Source organism: Rana temporaria, chromosome 12 (assembly GCF_905171775.1).
Source record: "Rana temporaria chromosome 12, aRanTem1.1, whole genome shotgun sequence".
In the NCBI taxonomy this organism is placed as follows: domain Eukaryota; kingdom Metazoa; phylum Chordata; class Amphibia; order Anura; family Ranidae; genus Rana; species Rana temporaria.
Window position 1 is genome coordinate 122,246,595 of NC_053500.1, and position 25,274 is coordinate 122,271,868.

The 25,274-nt window shown below is 44.9% G+C and overlaps 1 protein-coding gene across 3 annotated transcripts in view; it reads left to right on the forward strand.

Annotated features, from left to right (window-relative positions):
• SLC32A1 (solute carrier family 32 member 1) overlaps positions 1–24,752 on the forward strand; it is a 43,652-nt gene extending 18,900 nt beyond the window's left edge. For all 3 annotated transcript variants that reach the window (XM_040330456.1, XM_040330457.1, XM_040330455.1), the window contains one exon: positions 22,860–24,752. In XM_040330456.1, coding sequence (XP_040186390.1) covers positions 22,860–24,047 — 1,188 coding nt within the window. In that variant the 3' untranslated portion in view covers positions 24,048–24,752. The remainder of the gene's footprint in view (positions 1–22,859) is intronic.
• The last annotated feature ends 522 nt before the right edge of the window (positions 24,753–25,274 follow it).

The following is a 25,274-nucleotide window of genomic DNA, read 5'->3' on the forward strand; positions in this document are numbered from 1 at the left end:
TCCATGTCTTCCGTTCACCTACCTGTTCTGCCAAGTAATTCCGCTCATCTGGCTATTCCTATTCTCTTCCAGCTTCCAGGAGAGTCCATCCAAGTCAGCGCTATAATTGACTCAGGGGCCTGCAGCTGCTTTTTGGACCAGTCTTTCGCCATCAAGCATCGGATCCCTCTTCGTCCCAGGACTACTGGACTCTCTGTTTACCTAGCGGATGGCTCGGTGCTAAAATCCGGACCAGTCACCCGAGAAACCCAGCCTCTACCCACCACCATTGCTGAAAATCACCATGAATTGCTATGCCTAGATGTGATTCATTCTCCCCTGTTTCCTGTCATACTGGGGGTACCATGGCTTCAAATTCACAACCCGCAGATTGACTGGACCACGGGCAAGGTCAGCTTCGGTTCTCTGTTCTGCCGACAGCACTGCTTACAAGTGTCACCTCCTCCTCTGCCTTTACTTTGTATGGACTTCGACATCGAGACCCGTCAATCTGTTCCAGAAGCTTACCACGACTACCTGGATGTTTTCAGCAAGAAGGGGGCTGAGACCCTTCCACCACACAGGGCCTACGATTGCCCCATTGAACTCCTTCCAGGTGCTGAAGTTCCCTTCGGAAGGATCTTTCCCTTAACAGGACTTGAACTAGAGACTTTAAAAACATACATCGATGAAAGTCTGAGGAAGGGGTTCATCCGCCCATCCACATCACCCGCGGGAGCAGGCATCTTTTTTGTGGAAAAAAAAGACCATTCCCTTCGCCCTTGTGTGGACTATCGGGAACTTAATAAGATAACAATTAAGAACCGGTACCCTCTCCCCTTGGTGCCTGAACTGTTTCAACGTCTTGGGTCCGCGGTTGTCTTTACCAAACTAGACCTCCGTGGGGCCTACAACTTAGTCCGCATACGTGAAGGGGATGAGTGGAAAACCGCTTTTCGTACCCGTTTCGGGCACTTCGAATATTTAGTCATGCCCTTCGGGCTCTGTAACGCCCCAGCAACGTTCCAACACTTCGTGAATGACATTTTTAGAGACTACCTGGACCTCTTTGTCATCATTTATCTGGACGATATCCTGATCTTCTCCCCTTCTCTGGAAAAACACCGGCTACACGTCAGGAATGTACTTGAGCGTCTCCGAACCCACGGACTGTATGCCAAACCCGATAAATGCGAGTTCGAACGCTCAAGTATACAGTTCCTGGGGCTTATAATTTCCATAAAAGGCGTTGAGATGGACCCCCAGAAGGTCTCAGCGATTCTCGACTGGCCAGCACCTACGGACCGAAAGGGCGTTCAGCGATTTGTCGGCTTCTCAAATTTTTATAGGAAATTCATCAGAGCTTTCTCCAGCATCATTGCTCCTATAACGGATTTGACCAAACAGACTGCTCGTTTCCGCTGGACTACAGAAGCCCAAACAGCCTTTGAAACCCTGAAGAACTTGTTTACTTCGGCATCCATTCTCAGACACCCCGACGCGAGTTTGCCATACATTCTTGAGGTGGATGCGTCTGAAACCGCGGTTGGGGCAGTTCTTTCGCAGAGACAGGGCCCCAAGGCTCTGTTACACCCCGTTGCTTACTTCTCCCGTAAGTTGTCTGAAGCAGAAAGAAATTATGACGTCGGGGACCGAGAGTTGTTGGCAATAAAGGCCGCTCTGGAGGAGTGGCGTTACCTCCTGGAGGGCGCAGCGCACCCAATTTTAATTTACACTGACCACAAGAATCTCGAGTACCTGAAGGTGGCCAAGAGACTTAAACCACGCCAGGCCAGATGGGCACTTTTTTTTACGAGATTCTCTTTTCATATCACATACAGGCCAGGGTCAAAAAACACCAAGCCGGATGCTCTTTCCCGCATGTACGGAGATTCAGGGTCTCTCAGTCCCCCTGACACCATCTTGTCATCTGGGAACTTTCTATTGTTACAAAGGGACTTATTACCGCAAATCAGGCAAGCCTCTGCTGGAATTTTCCCTTTATCTGGTTCGGAGCTGCAGTCCAGGGACGGTTTGCTATGGCATCAGGACAAGATCTTCGTGCCCGAGAGTCTACGAATTGATGTTCTGAGCTCTTGTCACGATCATGAGTTGGCCGGTCACTTTGGGATACAAAAAACCTCGGAACTTTTGCAACGCACCTTTTGGTGGCCTCAACTTCTGAAGGACTGCAAGGACTATGTGGAGTCTTGCACCACGTGCATTCGCAACAAGGGAAGCAAGCTTAGAGCCTGGGGACTCCTTAAACCGTTATCAGTGCCAGAGAGACCATGGAGAATGATCTCCATGGATTTCATTGTGGAACTTCCCCCATCAGAAGGCTTCACCACTATCTTTGTGGTCGTGGACAGGCTCTCAAAGATGGCACACTTTGTCCCTTTGAAGGGCACACCCTCTGCCCCGGAAACAGCCAAAGTTTTCATCAGGGAAATTGTTAGGCTTCACGGCGTCCCAGCGGACATCGTGTCCGATCGGGGGGTGCAGTTCACGTCTAGGTTCTGGAGGGCACTCTGCAGTAGTCTCAAAATCGGTCTCTCCTTTTCATCAGCATACCACCCACAGTCAAATGGGCAGACGGAGAGAACAAATCAAACTCTTGAGCAGTATCTCCGCTGCTTCTCCTCGTTCTCTCAAGAAGATTGGGTGTCCCTGCTGCCCTTAGCGGAATTCGCTTACAATAATTCTATTCACTCCGCCACCAAACAGTCACCCTTTTATGCCAACTACGGGTTTCATCCTCTGTTCCTGTCTAATTCTATTCCGGAGAGTACGGTACCCGCTGTCCAGGATACTCTAAATTTTTTCAACACAAATAACAGGATCCTGCAGGAGACAATGACTAAGACACAGGAACGCAATAAAGAGATCTTTGACAGGGGAAGAAGAGGAGAACTCAATCTGGAACCTGGAACCAAAGTTTATTTGTCCACTCTGAATCTAAGACTTGCATGTCCCACGAAGAAGCTAGGCCCTAAATTTGTGGGCCCCTTCTCTGTTAAAAGAAAGATAAATGAGGTAGCCTACGAACTTGATTTACCAGAAACCTTTCGAATTCATCCAGTCTTCCATGTTGCTTTGCTCAAGCCGGATGTTCCCAATCCCTTTCCTGAACGAGATACTGGTCCCCCAGAACCGGTATTAGTCAATGGGGAAGAAGAATTTGAGGTAGAATCCATCCTTGATTGCAGGAGGAGACGCAACCAAATTCAGTTCCTCGTTAAATGGAAGGGGTATGGGCCCGAGGAGAATTCATGGGAACCAGAGGACAACATACATGCTGAGAGACTAATCCAATCATTTAAGGACTCGCATCCACTGGAGATGTCTCGATTGGGCATCCGGAGGCTGCCCATTGGAGGGGGGCAATGTCATGAAATACCTCAGCCACCAGATGGCGCTAGCGGCACATCGGCGCGCGCGGGGCACACGCAATCGCGGCAACGGCGCGCACGGGCACGCGCACCGGCGGCAACGGCGCGCACGGGCACGCGCACCGGCGGCAACGGCGCACGGGCACGTGCAAACGGCAATTCGGCGCCAAAACAAGGTACTTAAGGCGTCCTGGGAGTCTGGCCCCTTGCTGTCCGGTCTGAAGTGTTTCCTGAACCTGCCAGTACCTGTTACCCCTGCTTGAATCCTAATCCTGATACCCGGCTTGTTCCTGTTGATCCTGTCTTCCGCCTGCCCTGACCTTTTGGCTTGCTCCGACCATCCCTCTGCCTCATCCCTGGTACTCTGCCGCCCGCCTGTTACTGACCCGGCTTGACGACCCCTCTACCATCCTGACCTCCCTGCGCCTGATCGGCTGGTCCAGCTTCTCTCCGGCTTCTGGGACTTGCACTGTCTTCTGGGACTTGTTGCTGCTTGATCTTCCAGACCTCTTCCCATCGGTCTGCTACTTGCCAGGCTGCACCTGCCTTCCAGAGACTCCATCAGATCCTGCAGAAGCGACCAACAGCCCCTGCATCAGCGTCTCTCCAGGCGCTTGTGCGACTCTGCATTTCCGTTCCCCCTGTCTACTCTATCAGGGGTCCCGGAATCAGAGGAGTAACGGCTGCCACTTCCTGCACGTCGGGCTCACCCTCTGAGGTACGTGACAGTAGGTACAAGCCAAGGTCAAAGGGCAGGAGACAGCAGCAATCCAAGATACGTTAGCCAAAAGGTCAGAGGTTCCGGCTGAGAGGAGAGTGGTCAGGAAGTCCGGGTCAAAACTGGAAGATATGGCAACAAGTAGACTCACTAAAGCTGATGACAAACCAGCAACCTGTTCAGGGAATGCTGCTGGTTTAAATAGGAACGTCAGTCCTCTGATTGGCCCCAGGGCTGCCGCGTGCGCGCGTCCACGCTCACGACGCGCCGCTGTACCGCGCATGCGCGCGCGCAAATTGCACACAGGTACGCGCCGAAGCCCCATTTCACCGTGCATGTGCGGGAGTCTGTCAGAGACGGGACTAGTACCCTGACAGTGCCCCCCCCAAGGGGCAGACTCCGGACGCCCAAACTTGAATTAACTCTGGGTGTTCAAGATGAAAGGCCCGAATCAGACGAGGGGCATGGAGATTCTGGGAAGGCTCTCAAGTGTTATCTTCAGGGGGATACCCCTTCCATTTAATAAGATATTGTAACTGCCTTCCTCTTTTCCTACAACTCAAGATAGCTTCCACCTCAAATTCCTTTTCCCCCTCAATCTCCACTGGTGGTGGTGGCAGTTCTTCTCTTCCGTTGAAGGGATCCGACACAACGGGTTTGAGCAAGGAGGCATGAAATACAGGGTGGACCCTGTAAGACTCGGGTAGTGCCAGTTCGAAAGCCACTGGATTGATCTTCCGCCTGATTTCAAATGGGCCGATGAACCTCGGACCCAACTTCCGAGAGGGGACAGGTATTTTGAGCTTGATGGCGGATAGCCAGACCTTCTCACCCACTTCGAAAGCTGGGCAATCCTTCCTCCCTTGGTCATAGAACCTCTTATAATCCTCCTGAGCTTGCTGCATGACCTCCTGTAAGTTCTGGAAATTCCGCTGAATGAAGGTTACATGTTCCTGGACAGCTGGCACAGGTGCTTCAGGGATGGAGTCTGGGAGAAAGGAAGGATGGAAACCAAAGTTAGCCCAGAATGGAGTTTGGTTAGTGGTGGAATGTATGGAGTTATTGTAGGCGAACTCGGCTGAAGATAGCAAGGAGGACCAATCGTCTTGGGAGACTGAGCAAAAGCAACGTAAGTATTGTTCCAGCGTTTGGTTGGTCCGTTCTGTCTGGCCATTACTTTGGGGATGATAGGCAGAGGAAAGGCAGATTCTTACTTCCAGTGCTTTGCAGAGCTCCTTCCAAAATTTGGATGTAAATTGGGTACCTCTTTTGGATACGATGCTTTTGGGCACCCCGTGAAGCCTGACGACCTCTTTAAAAAAAATTCTGGCTGTATCTGCCGCGGAGGGCGTACCTATCATAGGCAGAAAATGCGCCATTTTGGACAGGCGGTCAACCACGACTAGGATCATGGTAAACCCTGCTGATGGGGGCAGATCGACAATGAAGTCCATAGAGATTTCAGCCCAAGGGCGCTCCGGAATGGGTAGAGGATTAAGCAGGCCCCAGGTCTTCGTGTTTGGTCCCTTATTCCGTTGGCAGCGAATGCAGGAAGTGACGTAATCTTTACAGTCGGACCTCCATTTTGGCCACCAGAAAGAGCGGGAGATTAGCTCGGAGGTTTTACGTGCACCAAAATGGCCTGCCAATTTGCGATCATGAAAAGTGCTCAGAATCAACTGCCTAGCTTCCGTTGTTACAAAATGTTTTCCTCGTGACCACAGCAGGTCATCCCTTCTCTCCAAGGAGGAGATCTCATGGTCAGGGCACCGTCGACAAGCTGCTTTCAGAGAGGTCAGTAAGTCTGCTTGAGGGAGTAACAAGAAATTTTGGGACGATAGGATAGTGCTGGGTTCGGATGTGTTGGGTGTTTCAGGAAACATCCTGGAGAGGGCGTCAGCCTTTCCATTTTTTGAGCCGGGACGGTAAGTAATATGGAAATTGAAGCGAGTGAAGAAGAGAGCCCAGCGTGCCTGCCTGGGTCTTAGACGTTTTGCGGACCGTAAGTACTCCAGGTTCCTGTGGTCGGTGAAAATGATGATGGGATGAGCTGCCCCCTCCAGCAGGTATCTCCACTCCTCTAATGCGAACTTTATGGCCAGTAATTCTCTATCCCCGACATCATAATTTTTCTCAGGGGGGCTTAGCTTCCGGGAAGCATAGGCTACCGGGTGAAGGAGTGACTTTAGCCCCTGTCTTTGAGAGAGAACAGCGCCTGTAGCAGATTCCGAGGCATCAACTTCTAAGACAAAAGGCAGTGTTGAATCCGGATGACATAGCACAGGTGCCGAGGAGAAAGCTGTTTTAAGTTTAATAAAGGCCTCTTGGGCCTCTTGTGGCCACTGAAAACGGTGCCCCTGGCGGGTCAACTTGGTAATAGGGGAGACAATAGACGAGAAGCCGATGATGAATCGTCTATAAAAGTTGGCAAAGCCAATGAAGCGCTGGATGCCTTTCTTGTCCATTGGAGGTGACCACTCTTGGATTGCTCTGATTTTCTGGGGGTCCATGGCTACCCCATTTACGGAAATGATGAATCCTAAAAATTGTACCGATGTCTTTTCTCTGCCTTGAGATAAAGCTTGTGCTGTCTTAAGATAGTGAGAACCTTCCTAACGTGGTGCCGATGTAACTCCACTGTGGCTGTGGCTAGGGATCCCCCCAACCTGGCTTATATGTGGGTGCTGCCTCACCTATGACATTACTGCAGGAGGGCTCTAACTAAAAGGGGCCTAGCACCCAATGACACTGTCTGCTGTAACCAGACACTATTCTGGCACAGAGCCACCCAGTGGCAGACTAGCTAATGGCACCTGCTTACAAACATGTAATCTTGCTTACAAACATGTAAAGTTGCCACCGAAACAGGTCTCTCTACTGAAAGAGTATGTTGTTGATTTACTAAAGGCAAATATGCTGCGCACTTTGCAAAGTGCAGTTGCACGCTGCAAGTGCAGTTGCTCCAGAGCTTAGTAAACGAGGTAAAGCTGCACTTTGCAAAGAATACCCAATCATGTGCAAGAAAAAAAAAATGCATTTTTGGTGAGATAATCCCAATAGGAAATCACGTCTGAAGGGATGCAGGCCCAGCAATTTTCCACATTAGTGCCTTGCACTGGCACAGCTAATTGATAATCATAAAGCCACTCCCATTAGACCCACAGAGGCACAGACAAACACACATGGATTTCTTCAGAATAACAAAAGGTTGGAATCTGCAACAAAGTTTGCTAAAACCCCTGCAATGTGCATAGATCACCCGGGGGGAATGTTACGCTTACATTTTTTTTTTCATTAAAATAATAAACATGTTATACTTACCTGCTCTGTGAAGTGGTTTTGCATACAGCAGCCCGGATTCTCCTCTTCTCGGGTCCCACGCTGTGGCGCCTGGCTCCTTCCTTCTGTCGGTTGCCCCAACAGCTTGCTACGGGGGCACCCGAGTTGATCCGCTGCTCTGTGTGTCCATTCACACACGGAGCTGCGACTTGGCCCCGCCCCTCCATCTCCTGATTGTCTCACTGGCTGTGAATAACAGCAGCAGCCAATGGCTCCCGCTGCTGCCAATAGCAAATCAGGAGTGCGAGTCCCCGGAGAGGCAAGGCTCTTGTGGACGTCGCTGGATTGAGAAGGGGCTCTGTTAAAGCTCCATACACACTATTAGATTTTCTGCAGATTTTTGTCTTCAGATTTACCAAAACCATATAATATGATGAAGTCAAACCTTAAGAGTTTCAATTTGTATGCAATCAGACAGGCCCTTGCACTACATGGGTTTTGGTAAATCTGAAGACAAAAATCTGCAAAAAATCTAATAGTGTGTATGGGGGTCTAAGTATTAGGGGGGCTGGAGGCTACTTTACAAACATTTTACCCTTTTTTTTTTTACACTATGAGAGATTCCTATATCTTTATCCCTGGCGAGGGAATTCTATGCAGAAATTTAGGGGCACCATAGGCGTGCGCACAGGGTGTGCCAGGTGTGCCAAGGCACACCCTAATCACCTTGTGCAGTGCAGATTGCCCCTGCACTCCCAACTTCCTTCCTCCTCTCTCCCAAAGGCTGCTGCTGCTGGCACACACTGGAGAAGTTTTAAAAGGAGTGGGGGAAGGGGTCAGTAAATATATCATTTACCGGGCCCTTCCCTTTGTGAACGAACACAGTAAGTGAACGGTACTATGTGTTTGAGCTTTGGAGTGCACACCCTAATGCAATAGGCTGCGCACACCTATGAGGGGCACCGTTACATGCACAGTGAAACTAAAATCGTACATACTTACCTAGGTGGATGCTGCATCTTTCCCCTACCAGCTCTAACTTTGAGAACCGAGTGATCAAAGACTGTTGATTTCTCAGTTCTCAAAGCTCTGTGAGCAGAGAACCCGTGAGTGTCAGTTACATCTGTCTGCTCTGCCCCTCCACTCACTGGAGCGCTGGGCTGGGGCAGGAGTGGCCGGTTCAGGCTTTCAGTGGCTTTCTAAGAGGCTGAGCCAGTTGCCGGTCCAGGCATGTGGGCGGATCCTGACTCTACTGTTGCGATCTTGCCCCAGCCTGGACCCATTCTGTGATGTCAGCCGACAGCGGGCTTCAGCTTGCTGTCTGATGAAAATGGGTCGGAGGAGTGCACCCCTGTGATCAATAGGAGAAGTACAGCCAAACAAGCTTTAGCCGTACTTCTCCTTTAAGTGTTTAGCACCATTGATTATCTTTATCATTTTTGGTATTTCATTTTAGTGCTTGTTTACCTTTAAGACGTGCAGCTCTCCTTTTATATTTTTATTCACATTTACCACTTTTTTAGCTTTTTGGGAGACACGCAGGTGTAAATTGTTGATTCAAAAAACTAAATAAAACTCTCCTTCCTATTTTCCCCCCACTATTTCATCTAATTCTGCTAAAAAGTCAGTGTTTTTTTGTCATGGCAGGAAGGGAACTTTTTTTTAAAAACTTAAAGCAGTATTAAACCCAAAAGCAAACATTTATTATATTGAAGCTCACCAATTCTTAGATGTGATGGCTGCATTTGTTTTCTTTTTTAGGCTTTCTGTCTTCTATTTTTATCTGGTGATCCAGCAAGTCTTTTGTTTTTCACAAGCACTCCAACAGAATGTATCAGTTTACATGATGAGAAAAAACACTTATGCCGCGTACACACGATCATTTTTCGGCATGAAAAAAAACAAAGTTTTTCAGCAAGTAGAAAAAACAACGTTTTTCCAACTTCATCATTAAAACGACGTTGCCCACACACCATTGTTTTAAAAAATCGATCTAGCAAAGCGCGGTGACGTACAACACGTACGACTGCACTATAAAGGGGAAGTTCCATTCGCCTTTGGACTGCTTTAGCTGATTCCGTGTTAGTAAAAGACGATTCGCGCTTTTCTGACTGTTACAGCGTGATGAATGTGCTTACTCCATTATGAACGGTAGTTTTACCAGAACGAGCGCTCCTGTCTCATAACTTGCTTCTGAGCATGCGCAGGTTTTTAACGTCGTTTTAGCCCACACACGATCATTTTTTACAACCCGAAAAACGACATCATTTAAAACATCGTTAAAAAATGCAGCATGTCGTTTTTCAGAACCTGAAAAATGATGTGAAGCCCGCACACGATCATTTTAAATGAAATTTTTTAAAAACAACGTTTTTTTCATGCCGAAAAATGATCGTGTGTACGCGGCATTAGGCCGCTTTAACACTGAGTTCTTCAGGCGGTACAGCCCTAAAAATAGCGCCTAAATACCGCCTGAAAAACTCCTGCCCAGCCTTCTCAATGTGAAAGCCCGAGGGCTTTCACACTGAGTCGATGCGCTGGCAGGAGAGAAAAAAATCTCCTGTCAGCAGCATCTTTGGAGCGGTGAGAGGAGCGGCGTGTATACCGCTTCTTCACCGCTCCTTCCCATTTATAACAATGGGAAACCACGGCAATACCGCCCGCAATGCGCCTCTGCGGGCGGTATTAACCCTTTATCAGCCGCTAGCGGGGGTTAATACTGCACCGCTAGCGGCCGAATCCCGCAGCAATTCCGACGGTATAGCGCCGCTATTTTTAGCGGCGCTATACCACCACCGCACCTCCACTGCCCTGTGTGAAAGTGGCCTTACTGACAGGGGTGATTAAAATGATCAGTTTTTTTTTATTCATGCAAAACCTTTGTCGCAAAAGGAAAAAAAAAAAAAAAAACTGTTTACTGTAACTGATTATAAATTGTGAGCAGGAGTGTGGCTTTAATTTGTTAGTGTATATGAATCTGCTAATACATTTAACACTCCCCTCCCCCCGCAGACTGACAATTCTGCTGTCTGCTGTGCCCCCTGTACTCAGTCCTCCAGAGTTGTGTCTCATTAATACAGGAGGTGTGTTACCAGGTGAAAAAAAAGCCAAAGAAAAGAAAACATGATTGGTAAGCTGCAATATATTCCATTTTTGATTATGGGTTTAATACCACTTTAACATTTCATACTTCAGTGTATGTCGTCCTTTTGTTGCTTGTTATGACTCACCTTAACTACTAGCTTATGGCCGTACACATGATCAGAAATTTTTGAAGCGATCGTATGATAACTTGTTCATTAGTACACAACTTTCGAGAGCCAATCACAACAGTTCATCCAATATTACCAGATGGGACAAACAATTTTTTTTTCCGGATGATACAAGATCGTACGATTTTAATTTAACCTGTTCCCTACCAAGTCATTGTAAAATGACGTCGGCGGGAACCCTCCGTCTCTCAGACTGGACATCATATGATGTCCTAGCCTTCTCGGGCGGCTAGGGGACGCGCTCCCAACGCATTGCCCGGGACCCGGTGCGCGTGCCCGGCGGCCACGTCGCACACCCGCGCAATTGTCATTCAAAGTGCGACAGCGCTGAAAACTAAAAATTGGCCTGGGCAGGAAGGGGGTGAAAATGCCCTGTATGGAAGTGGTTAATCAGTACAGTTGTCATCCGAAAATACAATATAAATACAACAAACAAAAACATTTTTTTAATGTATTAATTTATGTCTATTGAACAATTTATCGGCGGCCATTACATGATGGCACTATCTTTCGCTCTCACGGCCGAATGTCTGTTTTTCAAAAATGGGTTCGGCTGATTTTTCATATAGTGTATGGCCAGCATTAGGCGGGGTTTACACTGATGCAAAGTGGGACAGCGCATGTATTTCGCACAGGAATCGCAGCACATTCATGTGCGAATTACATGCAATGTCTCTGGGGTTGTGATTTGAGCCATGGATTTGTACAGCTCAAATCGCACCGAATTCGCACCAAAGTCTTGCAGGACCCTTTTTTTACGCACTACATGGGTTCACACCCATGCAATCCCATTCTGCAAATCGCACTGCGTTTTGCAAACCGGTTTCAGGGTGTGGTTAATTTAACATAAACGCTGCACTCCGTTCGCATGTTCGGGTTGCAATTTTGATGCTGTGCGGATTAGCATCAAATTCGCTGTAAATTTGCACCGCATCTAGTTTGAACCGACCCTAAGACCCCTTTCACGCTGGGGCACTTTTCATGCGTTTTTGCGCTAAAAATAGCACCTGTAAGGCACCTGAAAGTGCCTCTCAATCCACCCCAGTATGAAAGCCAGAGTGCTTTCACACTGGGGCGGTGGGCTTGGAGGACAGGAAAAAAAAGTCCTGCAAGCAGCATCTATAATATCAATGGGAATGGTACACAGGTACATGGCTATGGTGTGGTGGTGTTAAATCCATTGACTCAGTCCATCCAGTACTGATATTCAATGTTTGGTATATGCTGAAGGGTTAAAGAACCTGACAAGTTCATTTATTTCTCAAGCTTAGCTCCCAACTGTCCCTGATTTCGAGGGACTGTCCCTGATTTGAAGCAATGTCCTTTTGTCCCTCTTTCACCCTCATGTGTCCCTCATTTCGGTCTGATCTATAGAGTTGTATAAAAGATGCACTTTTTATCTTTCAAAAAGTGTTTCCTGGGTGCTAAACCTTTCATCCAATTTCTAAATTGCTGCATTTATAAATTTTAAAAGCCAATATAAAGGAATAGTGGTGGCTAAAATATTTCCGATTTTAAGTGCTGAAAGCGGTACCATTATTTGCAAGGAAATTTGGCGTTTTATACTGTAGGCCTGTAATTCTTAGGAATAACTCACTTAAATCTGACCAAACAAGAGTCTAGTAGGCATCCTGGGTATGACATTTTTTTAAAAACAAAATTATAAATTATAATATAATAAATAATTATAAATAATTCTAACAAATAATATAATTCTAATAAAAATTATTCAATAATGTAATTAACTCAAAATCACTGAAATTTGCTCAGTTGCAGAATTGTCGCTGTCATTACTTTTATTTTTTTATGACGAATTTCCCCACAAATCGCTATCGCTCAATTCTGCAAGTGATTATAATTTATTATCGCTGCTTTCTAGCTGCTCTAAAACCACTTTTGACATAAAGGGACACTTTTGGACAATCTACAGTTTCCAGGCAGAAAGAACAGTTTTTATTATATAAAAGTACATGTAGAACACTGGGCAGACCACTAGGGACAAGAGGTGTGTGTATTTTTTACATACAGTACTGTAATCTATAAGATTACAGTATACTGTATGTATGGTGTTTGTTTACCTTTTTGAATTTGGCGCCGTTCTCCGCCCCCGTGCATGGTAACGTCGCAGGGAACGGAGATCGGCGGCACACAGAGGCACTGTGTGAATCGAACGAGCACCCGCTCGCTCACACAGCGCGGTGGCATCGCTGGATCCAGGGACAAGGTAAGTAAACCCTGCCTATGGATGCTGCGAGGCGAGCCCGAGTCTGACTCAGGGTTACCGTTCGCAGCACAAAAATGTAACCCCGAGTCAGACTCGGGAATACCGCCAGGGGGGTTAAGGGGGTGTGACAGGGGGTGTGTCCTATGCCCACTTACGTTTGCTAGTAGGTGTCCCTCATTCCCATCTCAAAATGTTGGAAGGTATGCCCAAGGGCTCTATTGCTGAGATCTCTGTGCTTGAGTTCTCAGGTCTGCTTTGGCCATTACAAGGTGTTTCTCCTCTTCTTGTTTTTTTTTTTATATATATATACATATACTGTATATTTTATATTATGGAGAATAGAAGTGAGGAATCAGGAGTAGACAAAAGTGGTTGGGAACATCCAACATTTTCAGATGGACAGTAACTATAGCAAGAGTTCTCAATGTTGGAGTATTCAAGTCATATAAGAAACTAGAGGTTGAACCAGCTCACTAGCTCTTCTATAGCAGAGGTCTCCAAACTGAGGCCCACGGGCCGAATGTGACCCTTTGCTTGCCTATATCCAGGCCTCAGGGCACTATTCTTCCCACTGACACAGAAGTTTTTTTACCTTCATGCATAAAAATTAAAGGAGTTGTAAAGGAAAAAAATGTTTTCCCTAAATAGGTTCCTTTACCTTAGTGCAGTCCTCCTTCACTTACCTCATCCTTCCATTTTGCTTTTAAATGTCCTTATTTCTTCTGAGAAATCCTCACTTCCTGTTCTTCTGTCTGTAACTCCACACAGTAATGCAAGGCTTTCTCCCTGTGGAGAAAGCCTCTTGAGGGGGAGGAGGCAAGCAGGAGTGTCAGGAAGCCCACTCCTTTCTCTATCTGCAAAGTAGAGAGTGTCCTGACACTCCTGTGAGAACAATAATTCTAGCACTAGACCTCCTCTGTAACTCTAAACATGTAACCTGTAAAAAAAATTTAAAGCTTTGCTTATGGAGATTTTTAAGTACCGAAGTTCGGGCTAACTTTAGTGTTTTTTTTTTTATATATATATTCATGAAACAGTTTTTTCCACCAAAACATGCGTTTGTAAAATTGGTGCGCAAATACCATTTTATTCCCTAATGTGTCTGCTAAAAAATATATGCATAATCTTTTGGGGTTCTGAGTAATTTTCTAGCAAATAAATTATGATTATTACATGTAGGGGAGAAGTGTCAGAATTAGTGTGGGTGGCAAGGGGTTAATTACCATAAGTAATATACAAATAATTATTATATATTGTTTTTAAGGTAATTTACTATATTTTCAAAATCTGTACTCAAGCAGGTGGCTTAACGGACAAATTACTGAACTTTGACGTTATAACTTCCAACCAGTATTTTCACAGTAAATAGATAAATAATAAATATTATCTTATAACATATAGCATAATAATATATGATTTAGCTTGATTAAAACAATACCTTCATCAGCAGCAGATTCTCATTCTCACTCTTAAATGTGTGAAAAAAACATGGGATTGTGGGTAAATCCCATGCTTTTTCCTTCTAGTTAAGATGGCTGGGCTAGAAGGGAGCATTTGCCTTTTAGACACACCCCCTTCTATGACACTGCAGTGAGAGGCGTGCCTCCACTGCAGCATTTTTATTGGACAGCTTGTTCCAATGGTGCTATACCATTAGCCCAAGGCTCCAAGCTATTCATTGAGCTCAGTGCTTCTGAGGAGAGGCACTGTGAGCTCATCCTCTCAGTCTATTTAAACTGGCCGCTCTGTATGTAGCTTCTGACAGTCTGCGCAAGAAGCCCCATATCTCCTGAAGATTATATCTGAATAGTTATTTTTTTTTTTGCTATATTTTTTTAAACTATGATACACCCTTTCTTAATAAACATGTCATAAAAGTTTACTCTTTAGTCTTGTGGCCTTTTTCTCAAGTATACAAATTACATGAATGGTCACTATGCACATACACTGTAAATCCTGCATTTAAAGTCCCACCCAGCCCCATTGAGTGTAAAGCAAATCATGTTTTTTTTTTTTTTTACTCCTCGCTGTACTTGGAGAAACAAACAGGAGTCTTAATAACTTACCCAATCCCATTTCAGGGGGACAGATCCCGGATATGTCCATTTGTTGGCAAAGTTCTCTCCCGAGCTGAGCCCGTTAGTCAGCATATCCTTGCTCTAAAGGCACACTCAAGCCCTGTACACACGATCGGTTTGTCTGATGAAAACGGACCGATGGACCGTTTTCATCGGACAAACCGATCGTGTGTGGGCCCCATCGGTGTGTTTTCCATCGGTGGAAAAAAATAGAACGTGTTTTAAAATTTTCCTATGTAAAAAACTGATAGAAAAAAACGATCGTCTGTGTGGAACTCCATTGGAGAAAAATCCACGCATGCTCAGAATCAAGTAGACGCATGAACTTAATTTTTCTCAGCACATTGTAGTGTTTTACGTCACCGCATTGGACACGGTCGGATTTTTGACCGATGGTGTGTAGGCAAGACTGATGAAAGTCAGCTTCATCGGATATCCTACGAAAAAATCCATCGAATTAGATTCAATCAGATATCCGATCGTGTGTACAGGGCTTCAGTGATGTGATGGGGTTAGTTTCAATGTGTGTGAATTTAAATACAGTAAGGGGCCAAGCAGGATGAAAAATTCAACCATAGTGAATGCAAACAGTAAGAACTTCCAGAGGGTAAAGATCACAGCAGACCTTTGAGAAAGCCCAGATTACAGGCGAAACGTCAGGAATATCAATACTGGGCATATATGATTACCCTTTCCCTTTTAAACAGAGGGCACATTATGTGGCGTATTTAATAAAAAAAAATGTGCATAGCTGTTTATCCATTGAAACTGCATGCAAACTTGCTCTGTGCAAATGGAGCAAAATGTAATGTTCTCAGACTATATTTTCTGTCGATTACATGTATGAATAGGGAAAATACCACATGATGGCCACTAGATGGTGCGGAGTGTTGTAGGGAACAAGTATGCTTCTCAGCACCACCTAGCACTCACCACCACCACCATAATGCATTATTTTTTCCATTCACACATAGTGGGCCCGGAATCAGATAGGAGATACGAGTGCGGGCCGTCGTATCTATGCGATTGATTCAGAGAATCAGTTACGCATAGATTTCCCTAAGATCCGACCGGCGTAAGTGTCTTACACCGTCGTATCTTAGGCTGCATATTTACGCTGGCCGCTAGGTGGCGCTTCCGTATAGTTACGCGATGAATATGCTAATTAGGTAGATACGCCGATACAGAAACGTACGTCCGGCCGGCGCATCTTTTTACGTTGTTTACGTTAGGCTTTTTCCGGCGTAAAGTTACCCCTGCTATATGAGAGGTATCCTATGTTAAGTATGGACGTCGTTCCCGCGTCGAGTTTTGAAAATTTTACGTCGTTTGCGTAAGTCGTCCGTGAATAGGGCTGGACCTCATTTACGTTAACGTCGAAACCAATACGTCCTTGCGGCGTACTTTGGAGCAATGCACACTGGGAAATTCCACGGACGGCGCATTCGCCGTTTTTGAAAAACGTCAAATACGTGGGGTCACAGTGCATTTACATAAAACATGCCCACATCATCCCCATTTGAATTAGGGGGGCTCATGCCGCCACACATACGTTACGCGGCCGTAACTAAGGGCGCAAGTTGTTTCTGCATACGGAACTTGCGCCCTAAGTTACGGCGGCGTACCGTATCTGCGATACGTTACACCCGCCCATAGATAGAGCATTCTATCTGAATCCGGGCCTCAGTCTGCAGAGAACTTTCAATTTTGCTCCCTTTTGTATAGTATGGATTTATCATCAGTTTTTAACAGCTATGGGCCAGATTCATAAAGAATTGCGGCGGCGTAACGTATGTCCTTTATGTTACTCCGCCGCAAGTTTTCCTCATAAGTGCTTGATTCACAAAGCACTTGCGTGTAAACTTGCGGCGGAGTAACGTAAAGCCGTCCGGCTCAAGCCCGCCTAATTCAAATGGGGCGGGGACCATTTAAATTAGGCGCGTTCCCGCATGCTCCGTTTTGAAATTTCCCACCGTGCTTTGCGCAAAATGATGTCGCCCTGACGTAATGTTTTGAATGGCGACGTGCGTAACGTACTTTCGTATTCCCGGACGACTTACGCAAAAAATTTTTTAAATTCGACACGGGAACGACGGCCATACTTTAACATGGGCTGTCTATTGTTACACCACCTCAATAGCAGCCGTAACTTTGCGACGCGAAAAGCCGACTAGCAACGACGTAACGAACGCGCGTACCTTCGTGGATCGCCGTAAACAGCTAATTTGCATACCCGACGTGGAAAACTACACGATCTCCACCCAGCGGCGGCCGAAGTATTGCATCCTAAGATCCGAAGGCGTACAAAGCTGTAAGCCTGTCGGATCTTAGCCAAATGCCGTCGTATCTTGTTTGTGAATTACAAATTAAGATACGACGCTGCAAAATCAGCAGATACTCCGGCGTACTTATTCTGTGAATCTGGCCCTATGTTTTTAATGGACAAACAGCTATGTAAAGAATTGATAAATACTTTCCCCATATTTTTGCCTGACTAAAAACATATTTTTCTATTTTTAAGTTGACAATAACAAATAAAGATCATATATACCTATATATTGTTGTCAACTTAAAAATAGAAAAATTTGTTTTTAGTCAGGCAAAAATATGGGGAAGTATTTATCAATTGTTTACATAGCTGTTTGTCCATTAAAAAACGATGATAAATCCATACTATACAAAAGGGAGCAAAATTGAAAGTTCTCTGCAGACTGAATGTGTGAATGGAAAAAACACTGCATTATGACCACTAGGTGGTGCTGAGAGGCATACTTGTTCCCTACAACACTCCACACCATCTAGTGGCCATCATGTGGTATTTTCCCTATTCATACATGTAATCGACAGAGAATATATACATACATACACATTTTACATTCCATTTTAGAACAAGGAAGAAGAAATGTGTTCTTCTGCAGTGTGAAAATACAATCGTTTTATTTTTTTAACATTTGGGCTGTCAACATGTAGACGCACTCGATCATCGATCAGGTTATTTTGTATACCATTTTCACATTCATGGCTGGAATTGGAAATGGAGTACTACGCGCCAAAATTAATAAACTAAAAAAGTAGGCTGCTACCCAGAAATAATCAAATGATTATGCAGTTGTGTGTAGGTGAAGGGTGCGCTGGGTAAATAATAATAATAGTATTAAACAGTAGTTATACAATTGATATAAATACTAGACATCAAAAAGAAACAAAATATTGTGATAGACCAATGTATCCAGAGACACTGGATACTATTGGTAATAGGGTGATAATCAAAAGTGAGTCCACAATAAAGGAGTCCAGTGATGACGTAATAGGCTGGAAAATTGGATTCCCATAGGTGATTCTTAATTAAGAGAAGTGTTGTGCTTGCAATCAAAATTGTTATGATCCACCTTCACCCTGACAGCAGTGATGATAACAGTCATGGATTCTCGGATGTATGCATGAAAAATAAATACAATTGCGTGGTTGGGTGCCGCACCCAACCACGCAATTGTACGCTCCAGTACCCCGTCACTTCCTGCATTGCTGGCTCCACACCGCTGCGGCCGTGGAACGCACGCTCCGGAGATCCGGAGATCACGCAGCTCACAGCACCCAGGATCTTCCCTAGTTGATTTTGTATCACTAAAGCCTCAGTGCCGGGTCCAAGGCACCCACAAAGTAAGCGGCCACTTGGCTCCCTATGTACATGATTTTATACGTTATTAAAACGAGTTACACTATGTTTTGCCACTATTTATTTTTCATGCATACATCCGAGAATCCATGACTGTTATCATCACTGCTGTCAGGACGTATCCCATTCATATACAGGTGATCCTGTTAAAGCTCTAATTGTCCTCCCTTTTGATATCAAAATCGGGGGCAATTCCATCTGGTAAGGAGCCTGCCTATTCACTCACATTGGGTGTTTGACAAAGTCACGGTGAAGGTGGATCATAACAATTTTGATTGCAAGCACAACACTTCTCTTAATTAAGAATCACCTATGGGAATCCAATTTTCCAGCCTATTACGTCATCACTGGACTCCTTTATTGTGGACTCACTTTTGATTATCACCCTATTACCAATAGTATCCAGTGTCTCTGGATACATTGGTCTATCACAATATTTTGTTTCTTTTTGATGTCTAGTATTTATATCAATTGCATGGCTGGAATTGCATTCTGTCTTATCAAGTATAATGAAAAATGTAAATACGAACAAGAAAAGCTTAAAAAAAATAGTTGTTCAACAAAATATTATTAACATTAAAGTTGATCTAAAGTCAATTTTGTTTTCATTTTCGAGGGAGTGTTTAACCCCTGTCAGGGTTTGATGCTGTGTCCCTGCTTTGGTTGCACCCTTACAATTTTTTTATGTGAACATTTTCAATGGAACAAAAAGTGATAGGATAATCCTAATTTCTGACTTAACTGAAAACTGTTTTTTTTTTTATCAGATACTTGTTTTAATGACAACAATCTAAGGCAGCCTTTCTCAACTTTTTACAACCCAGAAGAACCCTAGTAATAACTCATAATACATTGGTGTATTACCCTTGTGTAGGGATGAGCCGAACACCCCCCCGTTCGGTTCGCACCAGAACCTTCGAACGGACTGAACGTTCGCGCGAACATTTAGAACCCCATTGACGTCTATGGGACTCGAACGTTCGAATTCAAAAGTGCTAATTTTAAAGCCTAATATGCAAGTTATTGTCGTAAAACGTCTTTGAGAACCCGGGTCTTGCCCCAGGGAACATGTATCAATGGAAAAAAAGTTTTTAAAACGGTTGTTTTTTCAGAAGCAGTGATTTTAATGATGCTTAAATAAAAAAAAACAATGAAAAATTCCTTTAAATATTGTACCTGTTCCCTCGGGCAAGATCCGGGTTCTCAAAGACAGTTTCACAGGCATACTATAGACACCCAGCAGGCACAAGTGCAGTAAACACCGAGTAGGTTTAGGTGAAAACTACAGAGCACACGTGCAGTACACACCTAGTAACTTTAGGTGCAAACTACATAGCACAAGTGAAGTATACACCAAGTAGCTTTAGGTGCAAACTAAAGAGCACCCAGGCAATACAACACGTGAGAACACTGCAGCTAGCACAATCAACTGCCTGACAAATTAGGAAGAACTGATCTAGCTAAACTATACAGTGTATAAATATATGTACAACACCTGGGATGTATATATATCCTCTACACACTGTAAATTTAACTGACTAGCCTGCCTGCTCCATCTAGCTAAAAAAAAAGACAATCTCTCTCTCTCTCTGTCTGATCTGTAACCAGCGCCGGAAAACACACTACAGGCGGCTTTTTATAGTGTGGGGCGTGTACTAAAGCCCTGAGCCATAATTGGCCAAAGCCATCCTGGCTTTGGCCAATTATGGCTCTCTTTACTGACGGCGCTGTGATTGGTCAAGCATGCGGGTCATAGAGCATGCTTGGCCAATCATAAGCAAGCAATGCTGCAGTGAATTAAGGGCCGTGGCGCGTCACTCGAATTTGGCGCGAACGACCCATTTTGTTCGTATTTAGCCGAACGATCAAACATACGATGTTCGATCGTCCCTACCCTTGTGGTCATTGAAAAGAATTACCCCCCCTACAGATAGCTAACAAGATCAATGGTACCAGGAACTTTATCTGCGTGGCAGAAGTTGCTCATTGCTTAAAGGGGTTGTAAGGGTTAAAAATAATTACATAACAAACATACCATACTTACCTCCACTGTGCAGTTCATTTTGCACAGAGTGGTTCCGATCCTGGTCTTCTGGGGTCCATCGGCGGCTGTCTCGGCTCCTCCCAGCAAGAGCTAACTCCGTTCTGGGAAGCGCTCTCTCAAGGGGGTTAGCTTGCGTGCGCGCTCCCGTGTGATACAGTGGTGGCCATAGCCACCAAGTGTATCACTCGGCCCCGCCCCTGGCGCACCGCTGTCACTGCCGTCATCTCCAATGAAGCACTGCCCAAGCTGGGGGAAAGCATCGTGGGATCGCGCCCACAGAGTTTTGTGGCTCAGGTAAGTAAAACGGGGGGCCCCGAGAGTGCAAGGTGTTTTTTCACCTTAATGCATCCTATGCATTAAGGTGAAACAACGCAAAGCTTTACAACCCCTTTAAGAAACCCCTGGCAAATTCTGGAGGAACAGTAGTTGAGAAACCCTGATCTAAGAGCTTGTCACACTTAGTTGAATTGCGATGCAATGGATAGCATGTTGTTGTAAGCTGAATTGGGCAAGTAATTTTAAATAAATGGGCTGCAACGCACTTCAACGTATAAAAAAATAAATAGGTCTATCAGCATTTTTTGCTTTGCCGTGCAGCCCAGGCTCATTCAAAATGACTGATACCGCAATGCACCAACACACGTACCATGCATTACTGTGCATTGCAGTATCTAGTGCGTTATGGCATTGGACTGGTCAGAACGGGTCCATAGGGGGGATTTCCTCTCACTTTGGAGGGATTTTCTCTCAGTTCCTAGTGTGTCTGTGGGACAGGAAGTGATGGGAAATCTCAATGGGGCACAGACAGAAACAAAAAAACTTGATGTGTTTTAAAGGGGTTGTAAAGGTAAACATTTTTCCCCTAAATAGCTTCCTTTACCTTAGTGCAGTCCTCTTTCACTTACCTCCTCCTTCCATTTTGCTTTTAAATGTCCTTATTTCTTCTGAGAAATCCTCACTTCCTGTTCTTCTGTCTGTAACTCCACACAGTAATGCAAGGCTTTCTCCCTGGTGTGGAGAAAGCCTCTTAACCACTTAAGGACCGGACCAATATGCTGCTAAATGACTCAAGGGGTTTTTACAATTCGGCACTGCGTCGCTTTAACAGACAATTGCGCGGTCATGCGACGTGGCTCCCAAACAAAATTGGCGTCCTTTTTTCCCCACAAATAGAGATTTCTTTTGGTGGTATTTGATCACCTCTGCGGTTTTTATTTTTTGCGCTATAAACAAAAATAGAGCGACAATTTTGAAAAAAATGCAATATTTTTTACTTTTTGCTATAATAAATATCCCCCAAAAACATATATAATTTTTTTTTTCTCAGTTTAGGCCGATACGTATTCTTCTACCTATTTTTGGCAAAAAAAACGCAATAAGCGGTTATCGATTGGTTTGCGCAAAATTTATAGCGTTTACAAAATAGGGGATTTTATTATTATTATTTTTTTTACTACTAATGGCGGCGATCAGCGATTTTTTTCGTGACTGCGACATTATGGCGGACACTTTTTGACACATTTTTGGGACCATTGTCATTTTCATAGCAAAAAATGCATTTAAATTGCATTGTTTATTGTGAAAATGACAGTTGCAGTTTGGGAGTTAACCACAGGGGGTTAGTTTGGAGTTAGTTTGTTTACAACTGTAGGGGGGTGTGGCTGTAGGTCTGACGTCATTGATTGAGTCTCCCTATAAAAGGGATCACTCGATCGATGCAGCCGCCACAGTGAAGCACGGGGAAGCCATGTTTACATACGGCTCTCCCCGTTCTTCAGCTCCGGGGACCGATCGCCGCACTCCAGCGGCGATCGGGTCCGCGGGACCCGCGGTCCCGTTCACGGAGCTTCGGACCGGGTCCCACGACCCACGGCTGGGTACTAGTACAGGACGTACCTGTACGTGCATGTGCCCAGCCGTGCCATTCTGCCGATGTATATGTGCAGGAGGCGGTCCTTAAGTGGTTAAAAGCAAAATGGAAGGATGAGGTAAGTAAAGGAGGACTGCACTAAGGTAAAGGAAGCTATTTAGGGAAAAACAATTTACATTTACAACCCCTTTAACCCTTTCCTGCTTTATCCAAAACTATTTTTTTTGACCTTAGATATATTTTAACTTTGTTACAGTCTCACACATATAAATGTCTACATTGAGATGGAGGGAACCTCACTTATTTTCTGCTTGTTTTTTTTTGCAGGGGATGTTTGTGTTGGGATTACCCTACGCAATTCTACACGGTGGATACCTGGGACTGTTCCTCATCATTTTTGCTGCAGTGGTGTGTTGTTACACAGGAAAGATTCTCATTGCTTGCTTGTATGAAGAGAATGAAGACGGAGAGATTGTAAGGGTTAGGGACACCTACGTGGACATTGCCAACGCCTGCTGCTCACCGAGGTTTCCAAAACTTGGAGGAAGGATTGTCAATGTGGCTCAGATTATTGAACTGGTCATGACGTGCATCCTGTATGTGGTGGTCAGCGGAAACTTGATGTATAACAGCTTCCCAACCCTACCAGTTTCTCAGAAGTCCTGGTCAATTATAGCCACCGCTGCGCTTCTACCATGTGCATTCCTCAAAAACCTTAAGTCTGTCTCCAAGTTCAGCTTGCTCTGCACCTTAGCTCATTTCGTCATTAATGTCCTAGTGATTGCCTACTGTCTGTCCAGAGCTAGAGACTGGGCTTGGGACAAAGTCAAATTTTACATTGATGTAAAGAAATTTCCTATCTCCATCGGTATCATCGTCTTCAGCTACACCTCCCAGATCTTCCTGCCTTCCCTGGAAGGGAACATGCAACAACCTAAAGAATTCCACTGCATGATGAACTGGACCCACATTGCCGCTTGCATCCTCAAGGGTCTTTTTGCTCTGGTGGCTTATCTGACCTGGGCAGATGAAACCAAGGAGGTCATAACAGACAACCTACCCTCTACTATCAGAGCCGTGGTTAACTTATTTCTGGTGTCCAAAGCTTTGCTGTCCTACCCACTTCCCTTCTTTGCCGCGGTGGAGGTCTTGGAAGGTTCTCTCTTTCAGGAGGGGAGCAGGGCCTTATTTCCAAACTGCTACGGGGGTGATGGGAAACTAAAAGCTTGGGGACTCTCTCTCAGATGTGCCCTAGTTGTTTTTACCTTGCTCATGGCCATTTATGTGCCCCACTTTGCCCTTTTGATGGGTCTCACCGGCAGCCTCACAGGAGCTGGTCTCTGTTTCCTCCTTCCAAGCCTCTTCCATCTCAAGCTTCTTTGGAGGCAGCTCCAGTGGCACCATGTCTTTTTCGATGTTTCCATCTTTGTCATTGGCTCCATCTGTAGCGTATCTGGTTTTGTGCATTCTTTAGAGGGTCTAATAGAAGCCTTTACATATAATATAGAGGGTTAAGGAAGAGACAGCAAAATTGGGCATCAGCATCACTAATAAATATGCATCAGTTTCTACTGACATCCCCATTCTGGCTATTCGCATCAGTGGCTGCCTTTAGGTGGCATCGTCAGCACATTGCTGTTTAAATGTGTTGCTGGGAAATGCTGGCAGCTGATAGGCTGAAACATGCTTGTACCATTTTCTATTCCCCCCAAGGAAAAAGCTCACACAAAAATAGACCTGTATATGTATCAAAAGGAAATATTTTATTTTTGTTATATTTATTTAGAGTCGATATAATTTGAACAAAAAAAAATGATAAATTATGATGGATATATAAAAAAAATATATATATATAGAGAGAGAGATAGTTATAACTGAATGCAATGGTGATAATTCTAAACTAAGAAAGGGTTTGCATGTTTTGCTCATCGCCCATCCTTTAATTCAGATTATAAAGCAAACCACAATGTTCGACTGCAAGTAATGCCTCTAAAGCAGATTTTTACAACCATTGAGGTAGGGATGGGGATATTACTAACGCAGAGCCTTTTAGTATAATCTCTGTGATATTGTTTGGGGTGTCTTGTTTTTCCAAGCACAAAATCGACTCAAATGCGGTAATTTATTAATTAAATTGCGCAGAGCAATGACGGAAATTCACTGGCAGCAGACAGTCAGAAAGGGGCTTTCAAGCTGAATTCCAGCCAAATAGCTAAAAAACAGTAAAATAATAAAATCAGAGTTCCACCCATAAAAAAAAAAATTCATTACTGTGCAGCAAATAATCTAACAAATTACATTTGGAGAATGTTTAATTTATTTTTCACTTTTTATCCCTGTTGCTATGTGGTCCCTTCTAATCTTCCCCTTCATCACCGCGGCTCCTGACGTCACTTCCCTCTGCGCCTCAGCTCGCTAGTGTTCCTGGGAGATGTGTGTCATCATTTCCCCCGGAGTCAGTTGCCATCACAACGGCGTGGGCACTTTCCAATGACGCCGCCCGTTGTGATGGCAACGTAAGAAGTTTATGGCGCTGCGAGCCTGTCATACTGCGCATGCGCGAGAACGAGCGGAGCATGCTGGTCACTCAGCTGCACCGTATCCTGGAACATTATGCTTGTGGGCTTCACATGCCCACAAGCAATATGGAAAATGGCAGGACATGATAATCTAATGCCGCGTACACACGATCGGTTAAACCGATGAGAATGGTCTGATGGACCGTTTTCATCGGTCAAAATC